Source organism: Heteronotia binoei, chromosome 10 (assembly GCF_032191835.1).
Source record: "Heteronotia binoei isolate CCM8104 ecotype False Entrance Well chromosome 10, APGP_CSIRO_Hbin_v1, whole genome shotgun sequence".
NCBI lineage: Eukaryota > Metazoa > Chordata > Lepidosauria > Squamata > Gekkonidae > Heteronotia > Heteronotia binoei.
The window spans coordinates 3,399,128-3,426,447 of NC_083232.1; the positions used below are offsets into that span (position 1 = coordinate 3,399,128).

At 48.3% G+C, this 27,320-nt stretch overlaps 1 protein-coding gene across 1 annotated transcript; it reads left to right on the top strand.

Annotated features, from left to right (window-relative positions):
• Positions 1–1,279: 1,279 nt before the first annotated feature.
• Positions 1,280–27,221, top strand: LOC132578319 (uncharacterized). Its single transcript, XM_060248258.1, has 8 exons — positions 1,280–1,507; positions 3,558–3,665; positions 5,161–5,244; positions 10,640–10,736; positions 19,231–19,490; positions 22,698–22,805; positions 23,773–23,856; positions 26,671–27,221. The coding sequence occupies exons 1-8, from the start codon at positions 1,331–1,333 to the stop codon at positions 26,812–26,814; spliced, it is 1,062 nt and encodes a 353-aa protein (XP_060104241.1). The 5' UTR covers positions 1,280–1,330; the 3' UTR covers positions 26,815–27,221.
• The last annotated feature ends 99 nt before the right edge of the window (positions 27,222–27,320 follow it).

A 27,320-nucleotide genomic window follows, 5' to 3' on the forward strand; every position in this document is an offset into this window, starting at 1 on the left:
CCAAAAGGCCAGCACAACCACGTTTAACTTTAAAAGGGGTAAATTCTCTGAGATGAGGAGGCATGTGAAGAGGAAACTGAAAGGAAAGGTAAATACAGTCCAAACCCTTGGGGAAGCTTGGAGGCTATTTAAAACTATAATCCTAGAAGCTCAGATAAAATATATACCACAAGTTAGGAAAGGCACAAACAGGTATAAGAAAAGGCCTGCATGGTTAACAAACAAAGTAATGGAAGCTGTAAAAGGTAAAAAGGATTCCTTTAAGCAGTGGAAAGCTAGTCCAAGTGAGATTAATAAAAGGGAACACAGGCTGTGGCAAATCAAATGCAAGACTGTGATCAGGCAGGCAAAAAGGGACTATGAGGAGCATATTGCAAAAAACATAAAGACCAACAATAAAAATTTCTTCAAATATATTAGAAGCAGGAAACCAGCTAGGGAGGCAGTAGGGCCCTTGGATGACCAGGGGGTAAAAGGATTACTGAAGGCACTGGAGGTCAATTGTAATAATGAGAGATCTCCATGTGCCACCTGGAGGCTGGCAACCATAAGTCTGGCTCATATCTGGGTGAGTGGGATTGGGACTTGGCTATGATGTGTCTGTTAATGGAGACACCACTGGATCCAAAGGCCAACTCCTGTTCAGCTTGCAATCGACTGCAACCTATACCTATGTGTTAGGATTGCCACATCTTGGTTGGAAACCACCTGGAGACTTTGGTGGTGGATCTGGGAGAGGGTGGGGTTGGGGAGAGGGGGGCCTCAGTATGGTCTACTCTAATGCAACAGAGTCCACCCTTCAAAGTCACCCTTTTCTCCAGGGGAGCTGATCTCTGCCACCTGGAGATCAGTTGTAAAAGCAGGAGATCTCCAGGCCCCACCTGGAGGCTGGCTTAGCCCTAGGCAATAGTTGGTGACCCTAGTATCTCTGTTCCCCATTAGCTCAGGGACATAAGTAACGCTCAGCAATGAGGCAATCGGTCCTACGTGCTCAGTGCAGAATCTTGAACACGAAAACATGGATTGCTTCACTCCTGCATTGGCACATCGCGCTTCCTCCCCCTCGGCTCTAAATTTTTGTGATTTCCTTTTTGCCGGAGGAAATGAAGGCCTTGGGAAATTCCTCCTCTCCCCCCTCCTCGTGCTCTGCTTGCTCAGTCTGGTGTCTTAAAACAGGCAGAAAGGGGAAGCCCTCAGAAACTTGCACTTACAGCAGGTTTCTGTGTCACAGACCCACCTGATCCAGAAAATCAGGGCAAGGCGGAGTATATAAGGAGGCGAGTCGGAACGAAAAACGGTGCACCCGCAGACACCCACAGAAGCAGGGACGATGGAGAGCCGGATCCTGTTGGTGCTTGGCTTTGCCATGGCAGCCTCAGCTTTGTCTCCTACCCAAGAGGATATCAGCTACGAGGAGGCCGTTTCATTGGCTATCAACCTCTACAACCAAGAGCCAGAGACGGCGTGGGCCTTCCGGCTCCTGAAAGCCAAGCCCCAGCCAGAGTGGGTGAGTGGCAAGGCCAATAGCTCATATTCAGGGTTTTTCCTTGTAGCAGGAACTCCTTTGCATGTTAGGCCACACACCCTTGATGCAGCCAATCCCCCAAGAGCTTAGAGGGCTCTTAGAACAGGGCCTACTGTAAGCTCCAGGAGGAGTGGCTGCTTCAGGGAGGTGTGGCCTAATATGTAAAGGAGTTCCTGCATCATCAGCGGCTGGTGTGAGTAGGGTTGCCAAGTCCAATTCAAGAAATATCTGGGGACTTTGGGGGTGGAGCCAGGAGACATTAGGGGTGGAGCCAAGATCAAGGCTGTGACAAGCATCATTGAACTCCAAAGGGAGTTCTGGCCATCACATTACAAGGGACAGCACACCTTTTCAACTCCTTCCTTCCATAGGAAATAATGAAGGATAGGGGCACCTTCTTTTGGGGCTCATAGAATTGGACCCCCTGGTCCAATCTATTTGAAACTTGGTGGGTATTTTGGGGAGAGGCACTAGATGCTATACTGAAAATCTGGTGCCTCTACCCCCAAAAACAGCTTCCTCAGAGCCCCAGATACCCGCAGATCAATTCTCCATGATTTTCTATGGGAATAAATCTCCATAGGGAATAACAGAGTTCCCAGCAGACATTTCCCTCCCCTCCCCCCGCTTTCTGACGATGCTGAAGCGGGGGGAGGGCCTCCAAACCGGGGGATCCCCTGTCCCCATCTGGGGATTGGCAACCCTAGGTGTGAGATTTGAACTGGGGTCCATGTCTCAGTGCAGTCCGTGCTGGGTGGCTTGGAACATAAGAATTCCATGTGTTAATCCCCCGATGGGTGAAGAAGGACTTCCTTTTATCCATTCTAATCTTATTGGCCTGATCCAACATGGCTTCTTTTATGTTCTTATGTGACACAGAGTGTTGGACTGTTGGGGCCATTGGCCTGATCCAACAGGGCTTCTCTTATGTTCTTATGTGACACAGAGTGTTGGACTGGATGGGCCATTGGCCTGATCCATCATGGCTTCTCTTATGTTCTTATGTGACACAGAGTGTTGGACTGGATGGGCCACTGGCCTGATCCAACAGGGCTTCTCTTATGTTCTTATGTGACACAGAGTGTTGGACTGGATGGGCCACTGGCCTGATCCAACATGGCTTCTCTTATGTGACACAGAGTGTTGGACTGGAGGGGCCACTGGCCTGATCCAACAGGGCTTCTCTTATGTTCTTATGTGACACAGAGTGTTGGACTGGATGGGCCACTGGCCTGATCCAACAGGGCTTCTCTTATGTTCTTATGAAGAAGCCCGGGCCCTTGTGAAGAAGGTAGGGTCAAGCCTCATCACTCCTCCGATTGTGTGGGTTGGGGGTCAGTGCAATGCGCTGCACTGTGCTGGGGAAGGAAAGGGAGGGGGCTGGCAGTGGTGGTAGCAGCAGCGGTGAGGAAAGACAAACCAGCAATTGTCGTGGGTGGGCGGGAGCCCAATTCAGGGGCCTTCCCTTCCCATCACGCTAGGCAATTGCCCTCACTGTACCTCATTCCTTGACTGATGAAGTCTGCATGCACACGAAAGCTTACATTCTGAAAAAAAAACTTTGTGGGTCTTAAAGGTGCAACGGGACTCCTGCTTTGTGCTACTACTTGAACAAATGTAAGTTTACTTTCCTTGCAATATAGAAGAAGAATTGCAGATTTATACCCCACCCTTCTCTCTGAATCAGAGACTCAGAGTGGCTGACAATCTCCTATATCTTCTCCCCCCACAACAGACACCCTGTGAGGTGGGTGGGTCTGAGAGGGCTCTCACTGCAGCTGCCCTTTCAAGGACAACCTCTGCCAGAGCTATGGCTGAGCCAAGGCCATTTCAGCAGCTGCAAGTGGAGGAGTGGAGAATGAAACCCGGTTCTCCCAGATAAGAGTCCGCACACTTAACCGCTACACCAAACTGGCTCTCCTCCTTGGAGATTTTTTTTAGTGCACTCAGTAGTATTAGGCTTCTGTGACTGGGCAAAACTCTGTAACAACGTTAACCCATAGATACCTCTTGGCACTTCTCTCTTTGCTAGGACCCCTCGATCCAGTCCCTCCAGGAGCTGGAATTCACCGTGCAGGAGACCACTTGCCCACCTTCGAAGCATCTGAACCTGGACAGGTGTGACTTCAAGGATGACGGGGTGAGTTCCCTCCTTCTCTTTCCACCCATAGTCAGGGAGCCAGAATCTTGGCACAAAGGTAAAGCATTTATTTTACGTGACATAACCTGGGCAGCATTAAGAAGATGAGAAAGATATTGGATTCATATCCTGCCCTTTACTCTGAATCTCAGAACGGTCACAATCTCCTTTACCTTCCCCTCCCCACAACAGACACCCTGTGAGGTGGGTGGGGCTGAGAAAACTCTCACAGCAGCTGCCCTTTCAAGGACAACTCCTACCAAAGCTACAGCTGACCCAAAGCCATTCCAGCAGGTGCAAGTGGAGGAGTGGGGAATCAAATCCAGTTCTCACAGATAGAGTTCGTGGACTTAACCACTACACCAAACTGGCTCTCTATTAGAGCTATGGCTGACCCAAGGCCATTCCAGCAGCTGCAAGTGCAGGAGTGGGGAATCCAACTCAGTTCTCCCACATAAGAGTCCGTGCACTTAACCACTACACCAAACTGGCTCTCTTCCTCCTCCCCAACAGACACCCTGTGAGGTGGGTGGGGCTGGAGAGGGCTCTCACAGCAGCTGCCCTTTCAAGGACAACCTCTGCCAGAGCTATGGCTGACCCAAGGCCATTCCAGCAGGTGCAAGTGGAGGAGTGGGGAATCAAACGCGGTTCTCCCAGATAAGAGTCCGCACACTTAACCACTACACCAAACTGGCTCTCTATTAGAGCTATGGCTGACCCAAGGCCATTCCAGCAGCTGCAAGTGCAGGAGTGGGGAATTCAACCCAGTTCTCCCAGATAAGAGTCCGTGCACTTAACCACTACACCAAACTGGCTCTCTTCCTCCTCCCCAACAGACACCCTGTGAGGTGGGTGGGGCTGGAGAGGGCTCTCACAGCAGCTGCCCTTTCAAGGACAACCTCTGCCAGAGCTATGGCTGACCCAAGGCAATCCCAGGAGCTGCAAGTGGAGGAGTGGGGAATCAAACCCGGTTCTCCCAGATAAGAGTCCGCACACTTAACCACTACACCAAACTGGCTCTCTATTAGAGCTATGGCTGACCCAAGGCCATTCCAGCAGCTGCAAGTGCAGGAGTGGAGAATTCAACCCAGTTCTCCCAGATAAGAGTCTGTGCACTTAACCACTACACCAAACTGGCTCTCTTCCTCCTCCCGAACAGACACCCTGTGAGGTGGGTGGGGCTGGAGAGGGCTCTCACAGCAGCTGCCCTTTCAAGGACAACCTCTGCCAGAGCTATGGCTGACCCAAGGCAATCCCAGGAGCTGCAAGTGGAGGAGGGGGGAATCAAACCTGGTTCTCCCAGATAAGAGTCTGCACACTTAACCACTACACCCAACTGGCTCTCTACTGATAGCAAAGCCATGAGACAGCAAGGAATTCTGCCCTATGCAGGGGACTGCCCACCAAGACCCTCTGAAGGACCTGACGACGTTGGCCCCTGACTTGCCCTGCTTCTGCCCGAACTGGTTCTCACAACCTTCTTTTTGTGCCTTAGGTGGTGAAGGAATGTTACGGAACCATCTTTTCGGAGCAGGGAGCTCCTGTCATCCAGTATCTGTGTGAAACAGAAGGCGAGGGGGTAAGTTCACCCTATAACAGAATGCAGGGAAGCGCGAGTGCCTCTTAGAACACAATGGAAGCGGCAGGGTAACGCTCTTTGCATTGTCTTCCAGTTTTCTCATTGACACTCAAGGCAGATGTCACAGGGCATGTAGGGTTGCCAGTCTCCAGGCAATGCCTGGAGAGCTCTTAGGATTATTGCTAATCTCCAGGCAACAGAGATCAGTTCATAAGAACATAAGAGAAGCCATGTTGGATCAGGCCAATGGCCCATCCAGTCCAACACTCTGTGTCACATAAGAACATAAGAGAAGCCATGTTAGATCAGGCCAACGGCCCATCCAGTTCAGCACTCTGTATCACATAAGAACATAAGAGAAGCCCTGTTAGATCAGGCCAATGGCCCATCCAGTCCATCACTCTGTGTCACATAAGAACATAAGAGAAGCCATGTTGGATCAGGCCAATGGCCCATCCAGTTCAACACTCTGTGTCACATAAGAACATAAGAGAAGCCATGTTAGATCAGGCCAATGGCCCATCCAGTCCAACATTGTGTGTCACACAGCGGCCAAAATACACACACACACACACACACACACACACACACACTGTGGCTAATAGCCACTGATGGACCTCTGCTCCATATTTTTATCTAACCCCCTCTTGAAGGTGGCTATGCTTATGGCCGCCACCACCTGTTGTGGCAGTGAATGCCACATGTTAATCACCCTTTGGGTGAAGAAGTACTTCCTTTATCCGTTTTAACCTTTCTGCTCAGCAATTTCATCAAATGCCCACGAGTTCTTGTATTGTGAGAAAGGGAGAAAAGGACTTCTTTCTTTACTTTCTCCATCCCATGCATTATCTTGTAAACCTCTGTCATGTCACCCCGCAGTCAACGTTTCTCCAAGCTAAAGAGCCCTAAGTGTTTCAACCTTTCTTCATAGGGAAAGTGTTCCAGCCCTTTAATCATTCTAGTTGCCCTTTTCTGGACTTTCTCCAATGCTAAAATATCCTTTTTGCAGTGAGGCGACCAGAACTGCACGCAGTACTCCAAATGAGACCGCACCATTGATTTATACAGGGGCATTATGATACTGGCTGATTTGTTTTCAATTCCCTTCCTAATAATTCCCAGCATGGCGTTGGCCTTTTTATTGCAAACGCACACTGACTTGACATTTTCAGTGAATTATCTACCACGACCCCAAGATCTCTCTCATGGTCAGTCACACCCCATCAACTTGTATTTGTAGCTGGGATTCTTGGCCCCAATGTGCATTACTTTGCACTTGGCCACATTGAACCGCATCTGCCACGTTGACGCCCACTCACCCAGCCTCAACAGATCCCTTGGAGTTCCTCACAATTTTCTCGGGTTCTCATCACCCTGAACAATTTAGTGTCACCCGCAAACTTGGCCACTTCACTGCTCACTCTAAGTGAACATAAGAGAAGCCATGCTGGATCAGGCCAATGGCCCATCCACTCCAACACTCTGTGTCACATAAGAACATAAGGGAAGCCATCTTGGATCAGGCCAATGGCGCATCCACTCCAACACTCTGTGTCACATAAGAGAAGCCATGCTGGATCAGGCCAATGGCCCATCCAGTCCAACACTCTGTGTCACATAAGAGAAGCTATGTTGGATCAGGCCAATGGCCCATCCAGTCCAACACTCTGTGTCACATAAGAGAAGCCATCTTGGATCAGGCCAATGGCCCATCCAGTCCAACACTCTGTGTCACATAAGAACATGAGAGAAGCCATGCTGGATCAGGCCAATGGCCCATCCAGTTCAACACTCTGTGTCACATAAGAACATAAGAGAAGCCATGCTGGATCAGGCCAATGGCCCATCCAGTCCAACACTCTGTGTCACATAAGAGAAGCTATGTTGGATCAGGCCAATGGCCCATCCAGTCCAACACTCTGTGTCACATAAGAGAAGCCATCTTGGATCAGGCCAATGGCCCATCCAGTTCAACACTCTGTGTTACATAAGAACATAAGAGATGCCATCTTGGATCAGGCCAATGGCCCAGTTCAACACTCTGTGTCACATAATAACATAAGAGAAGCCATGTTGGATCAGGCCAATGGCCCATCCAGCCCTAACCTGACTGCTCAGCAATTTCATCGAATGCCCACGAGTTCTTGTGTTGTGAGAAAGCGAGAAAAGTACTTTTTTCTCTACTTTCTCCTTCCCATGCATAATCTTGTAAACCTCTATCATGTCACCCAACAGTCGACGTTTCTCCAAGCTAAAGAGCCCCAAGCGTTTTAGCCTTTCTTCATAGGGAAAGAGGTCCGAACCTTTAATAATTCTAGTTGCCCTTTTCTGCATTTTTTCCAATGCTATAATATCCTTTTTGAGGTGCAGTGACCAGAATTGCACACAGTACTCCAAATGAGACCGCACCATCGATTTAAACAGGGGCATTATGATTCTCCAGTTCCTCTGGAGAAAATGGCTGTTTTGTAAGGTGGGCTCGATGGTATTATAACTCATCAAGGTCACAACTCTTCCTAAACCCCGCCTTCCCAGGCTCCACCCCCCTCCGCCCCCCCCCCCCCCAAGAATCTCCAGGTATTTCCCAACCCAGAACTGGCAGCTCCAAGTCTGCACATTCAATAAGCAATGTGATTACCCATTCACGCTGGCACATTCCTGTATTTTTCCACTGCGTTCATCTGAAGAAGAAGTGGGAAGGGGGACACACTCATAGCCACGCCTTGCCTATGCAGCCCAGGCCTTCCAGAATGGAGTTTTCCTGGTCTCCATTATGGGACCTTTTTGGGCACACAGCTTTGACTGAGGGAACCCCAAGTGTCTCAGGTCACCCACTCTGTTTGGTAGCGCTCTAGCAACACCAGAGCCAACTCATCTATGAAGTAGCTCACAACGTTAATCCCAGCAGCTCACAAAATAGGATTTTTGTGTCAAGTTCCCAAATTTCCTTCAATAATGGTGACTCTCCATGGAATTGGAGAAGTGATTATGGTAAGGATCTGGATACACTGTCCCTGACTTGTTGCCAAGTAGTGTCGAAAGTGATACACAGTGGCACAGACTCAGATTATATACCCTTGCAATGATTGTTAAAGGGACGGTGGCTCCGTGGGAGAGCATCTGCTTGGTAAGCAGAACGTCCCAAATTCAATCCCCGGCATCTCCAACTAAAAAAGGTCCAGGGAAATAGGCATGAAAAACCTCAGCTGGAGACCCTGGAGAGCCATGAATGGGGCTGTGGCTCAGTGGTAGAGCATCTGCTTGGGAAGCAGAAGGTCCCAGGTTCAATCTCCGGCATCTCCAACTAAAAAGGGTCCAGGCAAGTAGGTGTGAAAAACCTCAGCTGGAGACCTTGAAGAGCCGCTGCCAGTCTGGGTAGACAAGGCTGACTTTGATGGACCAAGGGTCTGGTTCAGTAGAAGGCAGCTTCATATGTTCTTTAGGGGAGGGACAGTGGCTCAGTGGCAGAGCATCTGCTTGGTAAGCAGAAGTTCCCAGGTTCAATTCCCGGCATCTCCAGCTAAAAAGGGTCCAGGCAAGTAGGCGTGAAAAACCTCAGCTTGAGACCCTGGAGAGCCGCTGCCAGTCTGAGAAGACAATACTGACTTTGATGGACCGAGGGGGGTCTGATTCAGTAGAAGGCAGCTTCATATGTCCATATAAGAAGTTACATACGTCCATATAAAAGCGTGCCTGAATTTAGGGCATGAAGACAGTTCAAATTTAATGCCTACAGATCATTCACACACATTCACTATGTAGCTTTCACCTTAACATCCAAGGAATTGAGCAACGACCTGGGTACCAAGATACAGGCCTTTTCTAAAAGCAAGAAAGCACAGAAAGGCAGTTCCGGCTACCTTGGCAGCAGGGGGTGTGGCCTAATATGCAAATGTGTTCCTGCTGGGCTTTTTCTACCAAAAATACCTGCATAAAACAATCGTGATGTCAGGGGGTGTGGTTGAATATGCAAATGAGTTCCTGCAGGGCTGTTTCTAACAAAAATACCTGCATAAAACAATGGTGATGTCAGGGGGTGTGGCCTAATATGCAAAAGAGTTCCTGCTGGGCTTTTTCTACCAAAACACCTGCATAAAACAATGGTGATGTCAGGGGGTGTGGCTGAGTATGCAAATGAGTTCCTGCTGGGCTGCTTTTACAAAAAATACCTGCATAAAGCAATAGCGATGTCAGGGGGTGTGGCTGAATATCCAAATGAGTTCCTGCAGGGCTGTTTCTAACAAAAATACCTGCATAAAACAATGGTGATGTCAGGGGGTGTGGCCTAATATGCAAAAGAGTTCCTGCTGGGCTTTTTCTACCAAAACACCTGCATAAAACAATGGTGATGTCAGGGGGTGTGGCTGAGTATGCAAATGAGTTCCTGCTGGGCTGCTTTTACAAAAAATACCTGCATAAAGCAATAGCGATGTCAGGGGGTGTGGTTGAATATGCAAATGAGTTCCCGCTGGGCTTTTTCTACCAAAAATACCAGCATAAAACAACAGTGATGTCAGGGGGTGTGGCCTAATATGCAAACGAGCTCCTGCTGGGCTTCTCCTACCAAAATACCTGCATAAAACAATGGTGATGTCAGGGGGTGTGGCCGAATATTCAAATGAGTTCCTGCTGGGCTTTTTCTACCAAAATACCTGCATAAAACAATGGTGATGTCAGGGGATGTGGCTGAATATGCAAATGAGTTCCTGCTGGGCTGTTTCTACCAAAAATACCTGCATAAAACAATGGTGATGTCAGGGGTGTGTGGCTGAATATGCAAATAAGTTCCTGCTGGGCTGTTTCTACCAAAAAAAGCCCTGCCAAGATATCTCCCAGGCTCCTAGGAGGTCAAGCGGGTTAACTTTTGGTCCTGCAGCAGACTAAGCGTCGTTACTCACACATTCCACATTCTACATCAAAAGGGAACGAAGAAACACAGCAACAGAGATAACAGGAAGGGGATTTGACATTTTGCTCACACGACTCCACAGCTTAGAGGGAACGTTGCTGGCAACTGTATTTTTGCATTTGCTAGCATAAATAAACAATAGGAGCCCCGTGGCGCAGAGTGGTAAAGCTGCAGCACTGCAGTCGGAGCCCTCTGCTCACGACCTGAGCTCGATCCCAGCGGAAGCTGGTTCAGTTAGTCGGCTCGAGGTTGACTCAGCCTTCCATCCTTCCGAGGTCGGTCAAAGGAGTCCCCAGCTTGTGTAGATGACTGGGGGAGGCAAGGGCAAACCACCCCGTAAAAAGTCTGCCGCGAAAAGGTCGTGAAAGCAACATCACCCCAACTGGCGCTTGCACAGGGGATGACCTTTACCTTTTAGCATCAATCCAGGAAAGCCCCTCTCCCGATTTTATCTGATTCTCTCCCATTCTCTTCCTCTCTCTCTAGCACATCCGTGTCCGGAGGGGGATTCGGAAAGTGATCAGGAAAGTCAAGAAGGGGATCATGAGAATGCTTCCTGGAGGAGGATCCCCCATTGCGGGAGGCAAGAAACCTGTTATTATAGCCTGAAGAACTGGAATGGGCAGTGCCGAGGAGGCTGAGTCGGTGCCCGGGGTTGGTGGAGGAGCCGACAGAGAGGCTCCCAGCATTATTTTCATTTTCCAACGCTGATGCAGCTTGCAAAGGGAAGTTCCCTTCTGAGCAATTGCTTCATGCTGTGCAGATCTTGCCAAAGCCCTTCCCTTCCATTTTAAGAAGATGATGATACTGGATTTATAGCTTGCCCTTCACTCTGAATCTCAGAGACTCAGAGCAGCTCACAATCTTCTTGACCTTCCCCCCCCACACACACACACACCAGACACCCTGTGAGGTAGGTGGAGCTGAGAGAACTCTCCCAGAAGCTGCCCTTTCAAGGACAAGCTCTGAGATAGCTATGGCTGCCCCTAGGCCATTCCAGCAGCTGCAAGTGGAGGAGTGGGGAATCAAACCTGTTTCTCCCAGATAAGAGTCCACACACTTAACCACTACACCAAACTGGCTCTCAGACTGCAGAAGAAGAAGACTGCAGATTTATACCCTGCCCTTCTCTCTGAAACAGAGACTCAGAGCGCCTTACAATCTCCTTTATCTCCTTCCCCCACAACAGACACCCAAATAAGAGTCCGCACGCTTAACCACTACACCAAACTGGCTCTCTTTTTTGAAGAAGATATTGGATTTATATCCCTTCCTATACTCTGAATCTCAGAGCAGTCACAATCTCCTCTACCTCCCCCCCACCACAGACACCCTGTGAGGTGGGTGGGGCTGGGAGAGCTCTCCAAGAAGCTGTTCTTTCAAGGACAACTCTGCCAGAATATGGCTGACTCAAGGCCATTCCAGCAGTTGCAAGTGGAGGAGTGGGGAATCAGACCCGGTTCTCCCAGATAAGAGTCCACACACTTAACCACTACACCCAACTGGCTCTTCCCAATAAATTCTCTCTTCCCAATAAATGACTGTGCTCTTTCAACACAGACTGTCTTGGGTTTTTACTCGTGTTGATACTGGTTTTCTGTGCTGCCTTTCTGCCCAGATAGGGCTTCTAAGGCAGTGAATATCAAAATGGTAAAGCATGTTCAACATCAAAACAGCATTTACCATTATATATAACACTCAATAAAAACATAGAAGCACATAACACTATAATGCAAGAGGACAGCCAATAACTGTTATCGGGGGTATAAGTCTTTACCCTCTGGGGGAAGAAAGCAGCAGAGGGAAACGAATGAATCTTTAAGCGGGGGTGGGGAGGGAGCGTCAAAGTTTTGGCACCGCAGTTGAGAAGTGCTTTCTTGGGTCGCCACCCATCTAGTCTCAGATGGCAAGAGAACCCAAAGCGAGGGTTCCAAAAATGACCAGTGTATGCCGGTAGATTCTAGGGTTGCCAAGTCCAATTCAAGAAAAATCTAGGGACTTTGGGGGTGGAGCCAGGAGCAAGGATGTGACAAACATAATTGACCTTTTTAAATGCATTCCTTCCATAGGTAATAATGAAGGGTAGGGGCACCTTCTTTTGAGGCTTATAGAATTGAATTGAACCCCCTGGTCCAACCTTTTTGAAACTTGGGGGGGGGGGTATTTTGGGAAAAGGCACTGGATGTTTTGCTGCAAATTTGGTACCACTACCTCAAAAAACAGCGCCCCCCCCCGAACCCCAGATACCCGCGGATCAACTCTCCATTATTTCCTATGGGAATCAGTCTCCATAGGGAATAATGGAGTGCCCAGCAGACATTTCCCCCCCCCCCCGCTTTCTGAGGATCCAAACCAGAGGATCCCTTGCTCCCATCTGGGGATTGGCGACCCTAGTAGGTTCATTTTGGAGCAGTCCGTTAGTAAAGTATGCTGGTCCCCAAACAGGGCTATTTTTCAGCGTCGACACATTGAATTGGACTCAGAAACAAACGGGGAGCAGGCCCGTAGCGCCCCGTGGGGCCCAGAGAGCCCAGCCTCCTTGTGGATTTTATGGGCCCCCTCCCCAAGTCTTGGCTCCCCCCTCCCCTTGGAACCATTCACCCCGACCGCCTCAGCACATGAAGCAGGTAGCGGCGCCAGCAAGCTCTCCCCTGAAGCACTCTGAGCAGAGTTGAGTGGGTGGGCAGGCAGATTTCTAAAGTTGGGTGGGCAGCCAGCCCCACCCCCTGCTCCCAGCGACCCTTAGTCCGGCTCCACGTACTGCCTTGTTTCCCACCGCCATGAGCCTGAACAGAAAGTTCTTGGATGGATGGGAGGACAGTCCCATAGATTGCACAGGCTGCAGGGGCAGCTAGAGCCCTTTCGGGGTGGGGAGGGAGGAGAGCAGCCAGGACACGTCTCACCCAGCCAACCTGTACAAGCTGCTTCCGTTCTTTGCTGCTCCCGGTTGGGGAAGGGCACAGGAAAGCAGGGAAATGGGGAGGAAGCGCAGAGATACAAATCAAACTTAAGAACATAAGAGAAGCCATGTTGGATCAGGCCAATGGCCCATTCAGTCCAACACTCTGCGTCACACAGTGGCCAATATATGTGTGTGTGTGTGTATACATACACACACACACACACACACATATAAATATATACACTGTGGCTAATAGCCACTGATGGACCTCTGCTCCATATTTTTATCTAATCGCCTCTTGAAGCTGGCTATGCTTGTAGCCGCCGCCACCTCCTGTGGCAGTGAATTCCACATGTTAATCACCCTTTGGGTGAAGAAGGACTTCCTTTTATCCGTTTTAACCCGACTGCTCGGCAATTTCATTGAATGCCCATGGGTTCTTGTATTGTGAGAAAGGGAGAAAAGTACTTCTTTCTCTTCTTTCTCCATCCCATGCATTATCTTGTAAACCTGTATTGTGTCACCCCACAGTCGACGTTTCCCCAAGCTAAAGAGCCCCAAGCTCTTTTGAACTTTGGAATTGGAAATTGATCACTGCAGGCTGAGCTCCAAGAAAGGTAAAAGGAGAACTGGAGCGCACAGCCTCTCCAGCTTACTTTTAAAATGGTCTACGGAGGATGAAGTAGTGAAATCTCAAATGATTAAATGGGCAATTAATATAAATAAAGAAATACAGATGAATACTTGTGGAAGAATTCTATGAAGCTTTTGACGTGTCATAGTATTAAAGAGAACTGTTTTAAAATGATGTATAGATGGTATATGATTCCTAAAAAATTGGCAAAGATGAGCAACAAGATGCCAGATAGATGTTGGAAATGTAAAAAACATGAAGCTTCTTTCTGCCATATGTGGTGGACTTGTGAAAGAGCAAAAAAGTATTGGCAGATGATTCAACAAGAAATTTCTAAGATCTTGGGATATGAATTTAAGAAAGTTGCAGAGACTTTTCTGTTGGGATTACAAATGGAAAAATTTCCAAAAGAAGATAGAAGATAGAAAGATAATGCCCCTGTATAAATCGATGGTGCGGTCTCATTTGGAGTACTATGTGCAGTTCTGGTCGCCGCACCTCAAAAAGGATATAGCATTGGAGAAAGTCCAGAAAAGGGCAACTAGAATGATTAAAGGGCTGGAACACTTTCCCTATGAAGAAAGGTTGAAACGCTTGGGGCTCTTTAGCATGGAGAAACGTCAACTGCGGGGTGACAAGATAATGCATGGGATGGAGAAAGTAGAGAAAGAAGTACTTTTCTCCCTTTCTCACAATACAAGAACTCGTGGGCATTCAATGAAATTGCTGAGCAGACAGGTTAAAAGATAACAGGAAGTACTTCTTCGCCCAAAGGGTGATTTCCATGTGGAATTCACTGCCACAGGAGGTGGTGGCGTCCACAAGCATGGCCACCTTCAAGAGGGGGTTAGATAAAAATATGGAGCAGAGGTCCATCGGTGGCTATTAGCCACAGTGTGTGTGTGTGTATATATATATTTTTTTTTTTTTGCCACCGTGTGACACAGAGTGTTGGACTGGATGGGCCATTGACCTGATCTAACATGGCTTCTCTTATATTCTTATGTTCTTAACTATAATTTGGTACTTGCTTTCAGCTGCTAGGACATTATATATGCGCAGTTGTGGAAGCAAGAAAAAATACCAGAGTAATGGGATTGGATTGTAAAATTTATGACATGGAGTGAAATGGACAAATTAACAAGAACTTTAAGAGACTATGATTCAGAAGTTTTTAAGATGGAGTGGAAAAAGTTCAGAAGATATGTAGAAAAAGAGTGGAAAATAAAAGGACATTGGACATTTTTTGATAATGATTAAGTTTTAGAAAAAAGAAGAATATTAATTTTTGTTTTTATTAGTTAAGGGTACCTTTAAATATTAGTATTTTAAGTAAATAACACTGGCGGGTGTCAAGTAACGGCAGGAGGGGTGGGTAGAAAGTAATATATGGGATAGATAAAAGAAGTTATTAATGATGCAAGAAATATAATTTGTTACCATATGTTACCAAATAAAATTGTTTTAAACAGGAAGTTCTTCCTAATGTTGAGCTGGAAACTCTTTTGATTTAATTTCAAGTACTTGAAGATGGTGATCATATCATCTCTCAGCCGTCTCCTCTCCAGGCTAAACATGCCCAGCTCCACATGAAAATACATATGCAACACTCCATATGAAAATACAAGTAGAGAAAACATCACCATTCTATCGGCTCCCCAGATGAGACTGAATTGATTGAAAACTTAGATGTTCATATTTAGAGGGGTTCCCCAAGTGGTCTGCATACTCATCGTAACAACTTGGTTACATATTTTATGTTATGATGTGCTTACTGTGTGTAACTCTGCCATGCGATAAACAAATAAGTGAATCAGCTGTTGATGGCTCCACAATGCAGCCTTGGGCTAAAGAAGAAAGGCGTTCATACCAGAAAAGAGGAGAAGAGACCTCCACTGAATGGAGCATGGAGCAAACACAAATACTGGAGTTTTTAGAGTTGCCAACCTCCAGATGGGATCTGGAGATCTCCTGCAATTATATTTGATCTCCAGACTTCAGAGATCCACTCTCCTGGAGAAAAGGGCAGATTCCTTGGTCAAACTTTATGATAAACAAATCCTAAGGCCAATGCAATTTGGGGCTGTATCAACAGAAGTCTAGCGTCCCGATCACGTGATGTGATGGTATCGCTTTACTCTGCTCTGGTAAGACCTCCCCTGGAGTATTGTGGTCAGTTTTGGGCACTGCATTTTAAGAAGGATATGACAAGCTGGAACAGGTCCAGAGGAGGGCAATGAAGGTTGCGAGGGGTCTGGAGAGGAAAAGAAGTTGGGGATGTTTAGCCTGGAGAGGAGGCAGCTGAGAGGTGAAATGATCACCATCTTCAAGTACTTGAAGGGCTGTCCTATAGAGGATGGGGTGGAATTCTTTTCTGTGGCCCCAGAAGGTAGGACCAGAACCAATGGGTTGAAATTAAATCAAAAGAGTTTCCAGCTCAACATTAGGAAGAACTTCCTGACTGTTAGAGCGATTCCTCAGTGGAACAGGCTTCCTCAGGAGGTGGTGGGCTCTCCTTCCTTGGAGGTTTTTAAACAGAGGCTAGATGGCCATCTGACAGCAATGCAGATCCTGTGAATTTTGTTGCTCAGTCACACAGTTGAGTGACTCTTTGCGACCCCATGGACAAAGTCACGGCAGGCCCTCCTGTCTTCCACCATCTGAAGTCTGCTCAGATTCGTGTTTGTTATATCAGTAACACTGTCCAGCCATCTCCTCTTTTGCCGTCCCCTTCTTCTTTTGCCTTCTGTCTTTCCCAGCAACAGGGTCTTCTCCAGGGAGTGCTCCCTTCTCATTGGGTGGGCAAAGTATTTAAGCTTCAGCTTCAGCATCTGACCTTCCAGGGAACAGCCTGGGTTGGTTTCCCTTAGGACTGACTGATTGGATCTTCTTGCAGTCCAAGGGACTCTTGAGATTCTTCTCCAGCACCACAGCTCGAAAGTATCTATTCTTCTGCGCTCGGCCTTTCTTATGGTCCAGCTCTCACAGCCATACATTACTACTGGGAATACCATCGCTTTGACTATATGGACTTTTGTTGGCAGGGCGATGTCTCTACTTTTTTATTATACTGTCCAGGTTTGCCATAGCTGTCCTCCCAAGGAGCAAATTTTAATCTTTTAATTTCATGGCTGCAGTAACCATCTGCAGTGATCTTGGATCCCAGAAATGTGACGTCTGTCACTACTTCCATGTCTTCCCCTTCTATTTGCCAAGGTGTGATGGGGCCGGATGCCATGATCTTAGTTTTTTTGCTGTTAAGTTCCAAGCCTACTTTTGTGCTCTCCTCTTTCACCCTCAACAAGAGGTTCTTTAGGTCCTCCTCACTTTCTGCCACTAGAGTGGTGTCATCTGCATATCTGAGGTTGTTGATGTTTTTCCCGGCAATCTTAGTCCTGGTTTGTGATTCATCCAGGCCTGCATTCCACAAGATGTACTCTGCATATAGATTAAATAAGCAGGGTGACATCCTTGTCAAGCTCTTTTTCCTATTCTAAACCAATCAGTTGTTCCATATCCAGTTCTGACAATTGCTTCTTGACTCTTACACAGACTTCTCGGGAGACATGTGAAGAAGAAGAATTGCAAATTTATACCCCACCCTTCTCTCTGAATTAGAGACTCAGAGCAGCTTACAATCTCCAATATCTCCTTCCCCCACAACAGACACCCTGTGAGGTGGGTGGGGCTGAGAGGGCTCTCACAGCAGCTGCCCTTTCAAGGACAACTTCTGCAATGTCTATGGCTGACCCAAGGCCATTCCAGCAGATGCAAGTGGAGGAGTGGGGAATCAAACCTAGTTCTCCCAGATAAGAGTCTATGCACTTAACCACTACACCAAACTGGCTCTCTATTAGAGCTATGGCTGACCCAAGGCCGTTCCAGCAGCTGCAAGTGGAGACGTGGGGAATCAAACCCAGTTCTCCCAGATAAGAGTCCACACACTTAACCACTATGGCTGACCCAAGGCCATTCCAGCAACTGCAAGCAGAGGCATAGGGAATCAAACCCAGTTCTCCCAGATAAGAGTCCACACACTTAACCACTATGGCTGACCCAAGGCCATGCCAGCAGGTGCAAGTGGAGGAGTGGGGAATCAAACCCGGGTTTCCCAGATAAGAGTCCGCGCACTTAACCACTACACCAAACTGGCTCTCTATTAGAGCTATGGCTGACCCAAGGCCATTCCAGCAGCTGCAAGTGGAGACGTGGGGAATCAAACCCAGTTCTCCCAGATAAGAGTCCGCACACTTAACCACTATGGCTGACCCAAGGCCATTCCAGCAGCTGCAAGCGGAGGCGTAGGGAATCAAACCCAGTTCTCCCAGATAAGAGTCCGCACACTTAACCACTATGGCTGACCCAAGGCCATGCCAGCAGGTGCAAGTGGAGGAGTGGGGAATCAAACCCAGTTCTCCCAGATAAGAGTCCACACACTTAACCACTATGGCTGACCCGAGGCCATTCCAGCAGCTGCAAGTGGAGGAGTGGGGAATCAAACCCGGATCTCCCAGATAAGTGTCCACACATTTAACCACTACACCAAACTGGTTCTCTTCCAGGTGGGTTGGTGCTCCCATCTCTGTAAGGACTTGCCACAGTTTGTTTTGATCCACACAATCATAGGCTTTAGTGTAGTCAATGAAGCAGAAATAGAAATATTTCTGGTACTCCCATGCTTTCTCCGTAATCCAGTCAGAGAATGCTGGCAATTTGATCTCTAGTTTTTGTACCTCTCTGAAACCCAGCTTGAACTTCTGGTAGTTCCCGATCTACACACTGCTGAAGCCTAGCTTGTAGGATCTTTAACATGACCTTGCTGGCATGTGAAATGAGCGCAATCGTGCGAGAGTATGAACATTCCTTGGCATTACCCTTCTTTGGGATCGGAATATAAATTGACCTTTTCCAATCCTGTGGCCACTGTTGCGTTTTCCAGATTTGCTGACATAACGACTGCATCACTTTAACGGCAACAGTCTTTTAGGGCTTTGAATAGCTCAACTGCAAATTTAGGGGGGAGGTGTTTGTAAGTTTCCTGCATTGTGCAGGGGGTTGGACTAGATGACCCTGGAGGTCCCTTCCAACTCTATGGTTCTATGATTCTATAAATCGTAGGTTCTAGGTGAAATCCCTTCCCAAATCCGCCCCCCTCCCAAAACAGGCACCACCTGTGAATCCCCAGGAATCTCCCAGGCCAGAGTTGGTAACCCTAGTTTCTCCGTTCCGCCTTAGCTCAGAAACACTCCACAATGAGGTAGTGTGCTCAGCACAGAATCTTAAATGCAGAAACATGGATTGCTTCACTCCTGGATTGGCACACCACGCTTCCTTCCCCACAGCCCTACATTTTTGGGATTTCCCTTTTTGTCAGAGGGAACAAAGGCCTTGGGAGATTCCTCCTCTCCCTCTTCTCATGGTCTGTTTGTTCTGCTCAGTTGGCCAGTAAACATTAGTGCCTTAACAGATACAGACAGGGGAATTCCCTTTGGAAAAATCCACTTGAGGATATTTGCATGAATTATGGACCAACCATTCCAGGAAATCAGGGTGAGGCAGAGTACATAGGAGGCGACAGGGAATTGAAAACAGTGCACCCGCAGACACCCACAGAAGCAGGGACGATGGCGAGCCGGATGCTGCTGGTGCTTGGCTTTGCCATGGCAGCCGCAGCTTTGTCTCCTACTCAAGAGGAGGTCAGCTACGAGGAGGCTGTTTCGTTGGCCGTCGACCTCTACAACCAAGAGTCAGAGACGGCGTGGGGCTTCCGACTCCTGAAAGCCAAGCCCCATCCCAAGTGGGTGAGTAGCAAGGGTGGTAAGCTCACATTGCATCATCAGTGGCTGGTGTGGGACTTGAACCGGGGTCCATGTTTCAGTGCAGTCCGTGCTGGGTGGCTTGGAACGAGTGACTTTCTCTGTGCCTCAGTTTCCCTCTGTGAAATGGGAGCTTTCAAGGCCTGCAGAAAAGAGGCCGAGCAGAGCATCACAGGTGTGGCACAAGCAGTCCAGGTGTGTATGGCGAGAGAGCCACTCTATCTGTGGGAAATGTGGGGCACATACCCACACAGGAGCTGCTGTTGGGGGAGGGGTGCGTGCTTGAAGAACCCAGACAAGTTGAGGTGATAAGAGACAAAAGTTCTAGGACTGTTAGACAAATTGAAAAGTAATAAGCCTCCACATCTGGATGGCATACACTTGAGGATTCTTAAAGAACTAAAACATGAAACTGTTGATCTACTAACAAGTATATTATGTAAGTTGTCCCTAAAACTGGCCTCTTGACCAGATGACAGAAAAGAAGCAAGTCTAGTTTTTAAAAGGGGGTTCCAAGAAATCACAGGCCAGTTAGTCTAACATCTGTTCCAGGTAAATGGTAGAAACTGTTACTAAAAAGGCACTGATTAAGGAAATTGAAGAACAAGCCTGCTGAGAGGAAAATCAGCATGGCTTCAGTAAATGGAAGTCCTGCCTCATCAATGTAGAAGCCAGGTCTGGGATTCACATGACACATATTCATATATTCAGGATGGTGGAAACCAAAGCAAATTCTGAAGAGCGGCAGGTGGATCTGTCTAATTTGTAGAAGTGGGCAGCAAAGTGATGAACCAAGTTCAATGTGCGTAGTAAGAGGATGCATATCAGAACAAAAAAAAAATTTAACTTTAAATTTCATACTGATGGAATCTGAACTGATTGAGACAGAGACTGAAAGAGATTTTGGGGTGTTAGTGGAAACCTTGACCAATAAGTCAACCCAGTGTACTGCAGCGGTGAAAAGGGCAAACTCTAGGTTAGGGATTTTTAGGAAAGGGACGGAAAATAATCAACCAATATTATAATAGCCCTGTATAGAGCTATGGTGGGTCACATATGGAATATTGCGTACAATTCTGATCACCCTCTCTCAAAAGGACACTGCAGAGCTAGACAAAGTGTAGAGGAGGAAGGGTAATCAAGATGATGAGGCGACTGGAGCACCTTCTCTAGGAGGAAAGGTTGAAAGGTTTAGGATTTTTTAGTTTAGAAAATAGATGACTAAGAGGGGACGTGATAGTGGATTATAATATGTGTGAAGTTGAGAATGTGGATAGACTTTTTTTCGCTGTCTCCTATAAGCCTAGAACTTGGAGGCATCTAACGAAGTTGATGGGTGATACGTTCAGGATGGGCACAAGGAAGTATTTCCTTCCTCAATGATTAATTGATTTAAATAATGAAGTCACAACAAGCATCCATGGCTTTAAAAGGGATTAGACACAGGGGTGGAATTCTAGCAGGAGCTCTTTTGCATATTAGGCCACACACCCCTAATGCAGCCAATCCTCCAAGAGCTTACAAAAAAAGAGCCTTGTAAGCTCTTGGAGGATTATGACTACATCAGGGGTGTGTAGCAAAGGAGCTCCTGCTAGAATTCCACCCCTGATTAGACAGATTTATGGTGGAGAGGACTATCAAGGCCACAGTGACCGAAGGAGTTCCTCACCAGCAGAGAAGAAGAAGATGAAGAAGATATTGGATTTATATCCCACCCTCTACTCCGAAGAGTCTCAGAGCGGCTCACATCTCCTTTACCTTCCTCCCCCACAACAGACACCCCGTGAGGTAGATGAAGATATTGGATTTATATCCCACCCTCCACTCCGAAGAGTCTCAGAGCGGCTCACATCTCCTTTACCTTCCTCCCCCACAACAGACACCCTGTGAGGTAGATGAAGATATTGGATTTATATCCTGCCCTCCACTCCAAAGAGTCTCAGAGCGGCTCACAATCTCCTTTACCTTCCTCCCCCACAACAGACACCCTGTGAGGTGGGTGTGGCTGGAGAGGGACAGCAGCTGCCCGTCAAGGACAACCTCTGCCAGAGCTATGGCTGACCCAAGGCCATTCCAGCAGGTGCAAGTGGAGGAGTGGGGAATCAAACCCAGTTCTCCCAGATAAGAGACTGCACACTTAACCACTACACCAAACTTCAGGAAACCTCTGAAGCTCAGTGCTGGGAGGCGACATCAGGGAAAGACCCTGGCTTCTGAGGCCTGGATGAGAAAATCTGCTGGTGACCAGATACTCTATATCAGGGGTGGCCAACAATAGCTCTCCAGATGTTTTTTGCCTACAACTCCCATCAGCCCCAGCCATTGACCATGCTGGCTGGGGCTGATGGGAGTTGTAGGCAAAAAACATCTGGAGAGCTACCTTGGCCATCCCTGCTCTATAGCAGTGGTCCCCAACTTTTTTGGTACCAGGGACTGGATTTGTGGAAGACAATTTTTCCACAGACCAGGGGCAATGGTTTTGGAATGATACAATTGTGCACTTTATTTCTTCTAGTTTGGTGTGGTGGTTAAGTGTGCGGACTCGGGTTTGATTTCCCCACTCCTCCACTTGCACCTGCTGGAATGGCCTTGGGTCAGCCATAGCTCTCGCAGGAGTTGTCCTTGAAACAGCAGCTGTTGTGAGAGCTCTCTCAGCGCCACCCACCTCACAGGTGTCTGTTGTGGTAGAGGAAGGTAAAGGAGATTGTGAGCCGCTCTGAAACTCTGAAATTCGGAGTGGAGGGCAGGATATAAATCCAATGTATTATTATTACTATTATTGTATTGTAATATATAATGAAATAATTATACAACTCACAGCTCAATTGCTAAAAGGCCATGGACCAGTACCGGTCCACAGCCCTGGGGTTGGGGACCACTGCTGTAAAGGAACAGACCATCAGCCGATCTCTACTGAGGACTAGAAACATGCAGTCCAGGGAACATTCCTCCCATACGTGATGCCATATAAGCCAGCTATTTGTGATAAGGGAAGTGTTCTTTAGATTAGGCTTCTCTCTCTCCTTTTGAGTAGAAGGTGAATGGATCTACTTGAATAAATAAATCTTTTTTGCAATATACTTATTGGGAGATTCATTTAGTGCACTCAGTAGTATGAGGTTTCTAGGTCTGGGCAAAACTCTGCAACAACATTAACCCATAGGTACCTCTTGGCACTTCTCTCTTTGCTAGGACCCCTCAATCCGGTTCCTCCAGGAGATGGAATTCACCATTCAGGAGACCACCTGCCCACCTTCAGAGCAGCTGAACCTGGACAAGTGTGACTTCAAGGACAACGGGGTGAGTTCCCTCCAGCCAGTTTGGCATAGTGGTAAAGTGCGCGGACTCTTATCTGGGAGAACTGGGTTTGATTCCCCACTCCTCCACTTGCAGTTGCTGGAATGGTCTTGGGTCACCCATAGCAATAATAGAGTGCCAGTTTGGTGTAGTGGTTAAGTGCACAGACTCTTATCTGGGGGAACCGGGTTTGATTCCCCACTCCTCCACTTGCCCCTGCTGGAATGGCCTTGGGTCAGCCATAGCTCTAATAGAGAGCCAGTTTGGTGTAGTGGTTAAGTGCACAGACTCTTATCTGGGAGAACCGGGTTTGATTCCCCACACCTCTACTTGCAGATGCTGGAATGGCCTTGGCTTAGCCATAGCTCTCACAGGAGTTGTCCTTGAAAGGGCAGCTTCTGTCAGAGCTCTCTTAGCCCCACCTACCTCACAGGGTGTCTGTTGTGGGGAGGGAAGATATAGGAGTTCGATCCCAGCGGAAACTGGGTTCAGGTAGCCGGCTCAAAGTTGACTCAGCCTTCCATTCTTCTGAGGTCGGTAAAATGAGTCCGCAGCTTGCTGGGAGTAAAATGTAGATGACTGGGGAAGGCAATGGCAAACCACCCCATAAAAAGTCTGCCGTGAAAACGTCATGCTGCGACGTTACCCCAGAGTCAGAAACGACTGGTGCTTGCACAGGGGGACTACCGTTACCTTTTTATTCATGTTTTTAACCTTTGGCCCTTTAGTACTCTAAACTTCCTTTAGTGGTTTTTGCTTGGTTGGCTTCGTTTCTGTTCCCTCTCTCTTTTGTGGAAGTTTAGCATCAGCAACCGAACTATGGGGGTGGGTGGGGAGGGACTAGCAGCCTCCCAGCTATACCTCAGTGCAGGCAACGGGGACCAAAGATTCTCTGGCTCCTTTCAGTTCTCCGTTTTCCTCCTTGACCCTTCCTCCCGCCGAACTTCCATCTTTGCCTCCTCTTTTGCAGCTGGTGAAGGAATGTTACGGAACCATCTTTTCGGAGCAGGGGACGCCCGTCGTCGGGTATCTGTGTGAAACTGCAGGCAAGCGGGTAAGTTCACCCTAGAAGGGATCGTGGGGAACTGTTTTGTAAAAAAATAGATCGTGGAGGTCATTAGCATAACTCATTAACATATGCCCCCAGCCAAAAGCAACTAGACACAAGAAAGGAGAGCCCCGGGCTAGTGAGACCTGCTTGGGCTGGCTAGAGATCCAGCCAGCCGAAGCAGGCCTCGCTCACCTGGGGCTCTCTTTGGCCGCTGCCCCCCCAGTCAAAAGGCCAGCAAGCCACCCACCGCCCAAAATCACATAAGAAGTGGAGAAACTGTGGTGTGGGCTTCTCCAGGGATTAATGAAGGCTGCTAGGAACATGGCAAAGCAGGGTTGCCAATCCCCAGGTGAGGGCAGGGGATCCCCTGGTTTGGAGGCCCTCCACCCATTTCAGGGTCATCAGAAAGCGGGGGGAGGGCTACTGGGAACTCTATTACTTCCCATGAAGACTTATTCCCATAGGAAATAATGGAAAATTGATCCGTGGGTATCTGGGGCTCTGGGGGGCTGTTTTTTGAGGCAGAGGCACCAAATTTGCAGCACGGCATCCAGTGCCTCTCCCCAAAATACCCCCCAAGTTTCAAAACGATTGGACCAGGGGGTCCAATTCTATGAGCCACCAAAAGAAGGTGCCCCTATCCTTCATTATTTCCTATGGAAAGAAGGCATTTTAAAAGGTGTGCTGTCCCTTTAAATGTGATGGCCAGAACTCCCTTGGAGTTCAATTATGCTTGTCACACCCTTGCTCCTGGCTCCGCCCCAATGTCTCCTGGCTCCACCCACAATGTCTCCTGGCTCCACCCCCAAAGTTCCCAGATATTTCTGAGCCACTTTAGTGGGAAGGGCGGGATGTAAATCGAAAATAAACTAAAATAAACTAAACTAAACTTGAATTAGACTTGGCAACCCTTTGGCAAAGGCCCTGGTGGCTGGCTGGCTGCCCACTCTCCTAATCCAAAGATTGTTATGCAGCTGCACCTCCTGTTCAATGGACAAGGTAGGTAGGTGGGGAGAAGGAAGGGGAACCCTCAGAAAGGTTCAAGAGCTGTGCTCCTGTGAGCTCCTGCTGAATCTGAGGTCTGGTTATGGTTATGGTTATGGTTATAACACAATGGAAGCGACAGGGTAACGCTCTCACAGCAGCTGCCCTTTCAAGGACAACCTCTGCCAGAGCTATGGCTGACCCAAGGCCATTCCAGCAGTTGCAAGTGGAGGAGTAGGGAATCAAACGCGGTTCTCCCAGATAAGAGTCCATGCACTTAACCACTACACCAAACTGGCTCTCTATTAGAGCCATGGCTGACCCAAGGCCATGCCAGCAGGTGCAAGTGGAGGAGTGGGGAATCAAACCCGGTTCTCCCAAATAAGAGTTCTCACACTTAACCACTACACCAAACTGGCTCTCTATTAGAGCTGTGGCTGACCCAAGGCCATGCCAGCAGATGCAAGTGGAGAAGTGGGGAATCAAACCTGGTTCTCCCAAATAAGAGTTCTCACACTTAACCACTACACCAAACCGGCTCTCTGTTAGAGCTATGGCTGACCCAAGGCCATTCCAGCACGTGCAAGTGGAGGAGTGGGGAATCAAACTCAGTTCTCCCAGATAAGAGTCCACACACTTAACCACTACACCAAACTGGCTCTCTATTAGAGCTATGGCTGACCCAAGGCCATTCCAGCAGGAGCAGGTGGAGGAGTGGGGAATCAAACCCGGTTCTCCCATATAAGAGTCTGCACACTTAACCACTACACCAAACTGGCTCTCTATTAGAGCTATGGCTGCCCCAAGGCCATTCCAGCAGGTGCAAGTGGAGGAGTGGGGAATCAAACTCGGTTCTCCCAGATAAGAGTCCACACACTTAACCACTACACCAAACTGGCTCTCTATTAGAGCTGTGGCTGACCCAAGGCCATGCCAGCAGGTGCAAGTGGAGGAGTGGGGAATCAAACCCGGTTCTCCCAGATAAGAGTCCGCACACTTCACCACTACACCTAATTGGCTCTCTATTAGAGCTGTGGCTGACCCAAGGCCATTCCAGCAGGTGCAAGTGGAGGAGTGGGGAATCAAACCCGGTTCTCCCAGATAATAGTCCACACACTTAACCACTACACCAAACTGGCTCTCTATTAGAGCTGTGGCTGACCCAAGGCCATTCCAGCAGCTGCAAGTGGAGGAGTGAGGAATCAAACCCGGTTCTCCCAGATAAGGGTCCGCGCACTTAACCACTACACCAAACTGGCTCTCTATTAGAGCTGTGGCTGACTCAAGGCCATTCCAGCAGGTGCAAGTGGAGGAGTGGGGAATCAAACCCGGTTCTCCCAGATAAGAGTCCGCACACTTCACCACTACACCTAATTGGCTCTCTATTAGAGCTATAGCTGATCCAAGGCCATGCCAGCAGCTGCAAGTGGAGGAGCGGGGAATCAAACCCGGTTCTCCCAAATAAGAGTTCTCACACCTAACCACTACACCAAACTGGCTCTCTATTAGAGCTATGGCTGACCCAAGGCCATTCCAGCACGTGCAAGTGGAGGAGTGGGGAATCAAACCCGGTTCTCCCAGATAAGAGTCCACACACTTAACCACTACACCTAATTGGCTCTCTATTAGAGCTCTGGCTGACCCAAGGCCATTCCAGCAGGTGCAAGTGGAGGAGCGGGGAATCAAACCCGGTTCTCCCAGATAAGAGTCCGCACACTTCACCACTATGCCAAACTGAAGAAGAAGGGAGCAGACAACACTGATTTGTATTTGCAAGCATCAATCCAGGAAAGCCGCTTTCCTGATTTTTTCCGATTCTCTCTCCCTCTCTAGCGCAGCCGCGTCAGGAGGAACGTTCGGAAAGTGACAATCAAGATAAAGGATCAAGAACATGATTGCACGTGCACCCCGAAACTGCCTCCTGGAGGGGGGTCGTCCATTGCAAATGTGCCCTCAGGTGGGGGGCATATTGAGTGAAGTACCAGCCTGGGCAGCCGAGGAGGCCGAGTTGTCCCCGGGGCTGGTGGAGGAGCAGGCAAAGAGGCTCTCAGCATCGTTCCCGTTTCCCGCCACTGATGCGGCTTGCAGAGGGAAGTCGCTTTCAGAGCGGTTGCTTCATGCTGTCCGGACCTTGCCAAAGCCCTTCTCCGTTTCCTTCCGTTTCACATTCTCTCTTCCCAGGAGATGACTGTGCTCTTTCAGCTCAGGTTTTCTTGAGTTTTTACAGGGACTGGTTTTCTGTGCTGCCTTTCTGCCCAATTATTATTGTTATTACTATTATTATTTATTAAATTTGTGAGTTGTCTCGTCCTGGCCAATGTTGGCCTTTAGGTGATGTATAACAAGAAATGCACATAAAATCAATAAAGCCAGTGAATCGAAAACTGTTACAACCCAATGGACATTCTTTATAATGTGCTGTTGTCCTGCTTTTTAGGCATGGGGAGCAGTCCCTCCCCCACCCCAGGTTGGTGTTGTGGTTA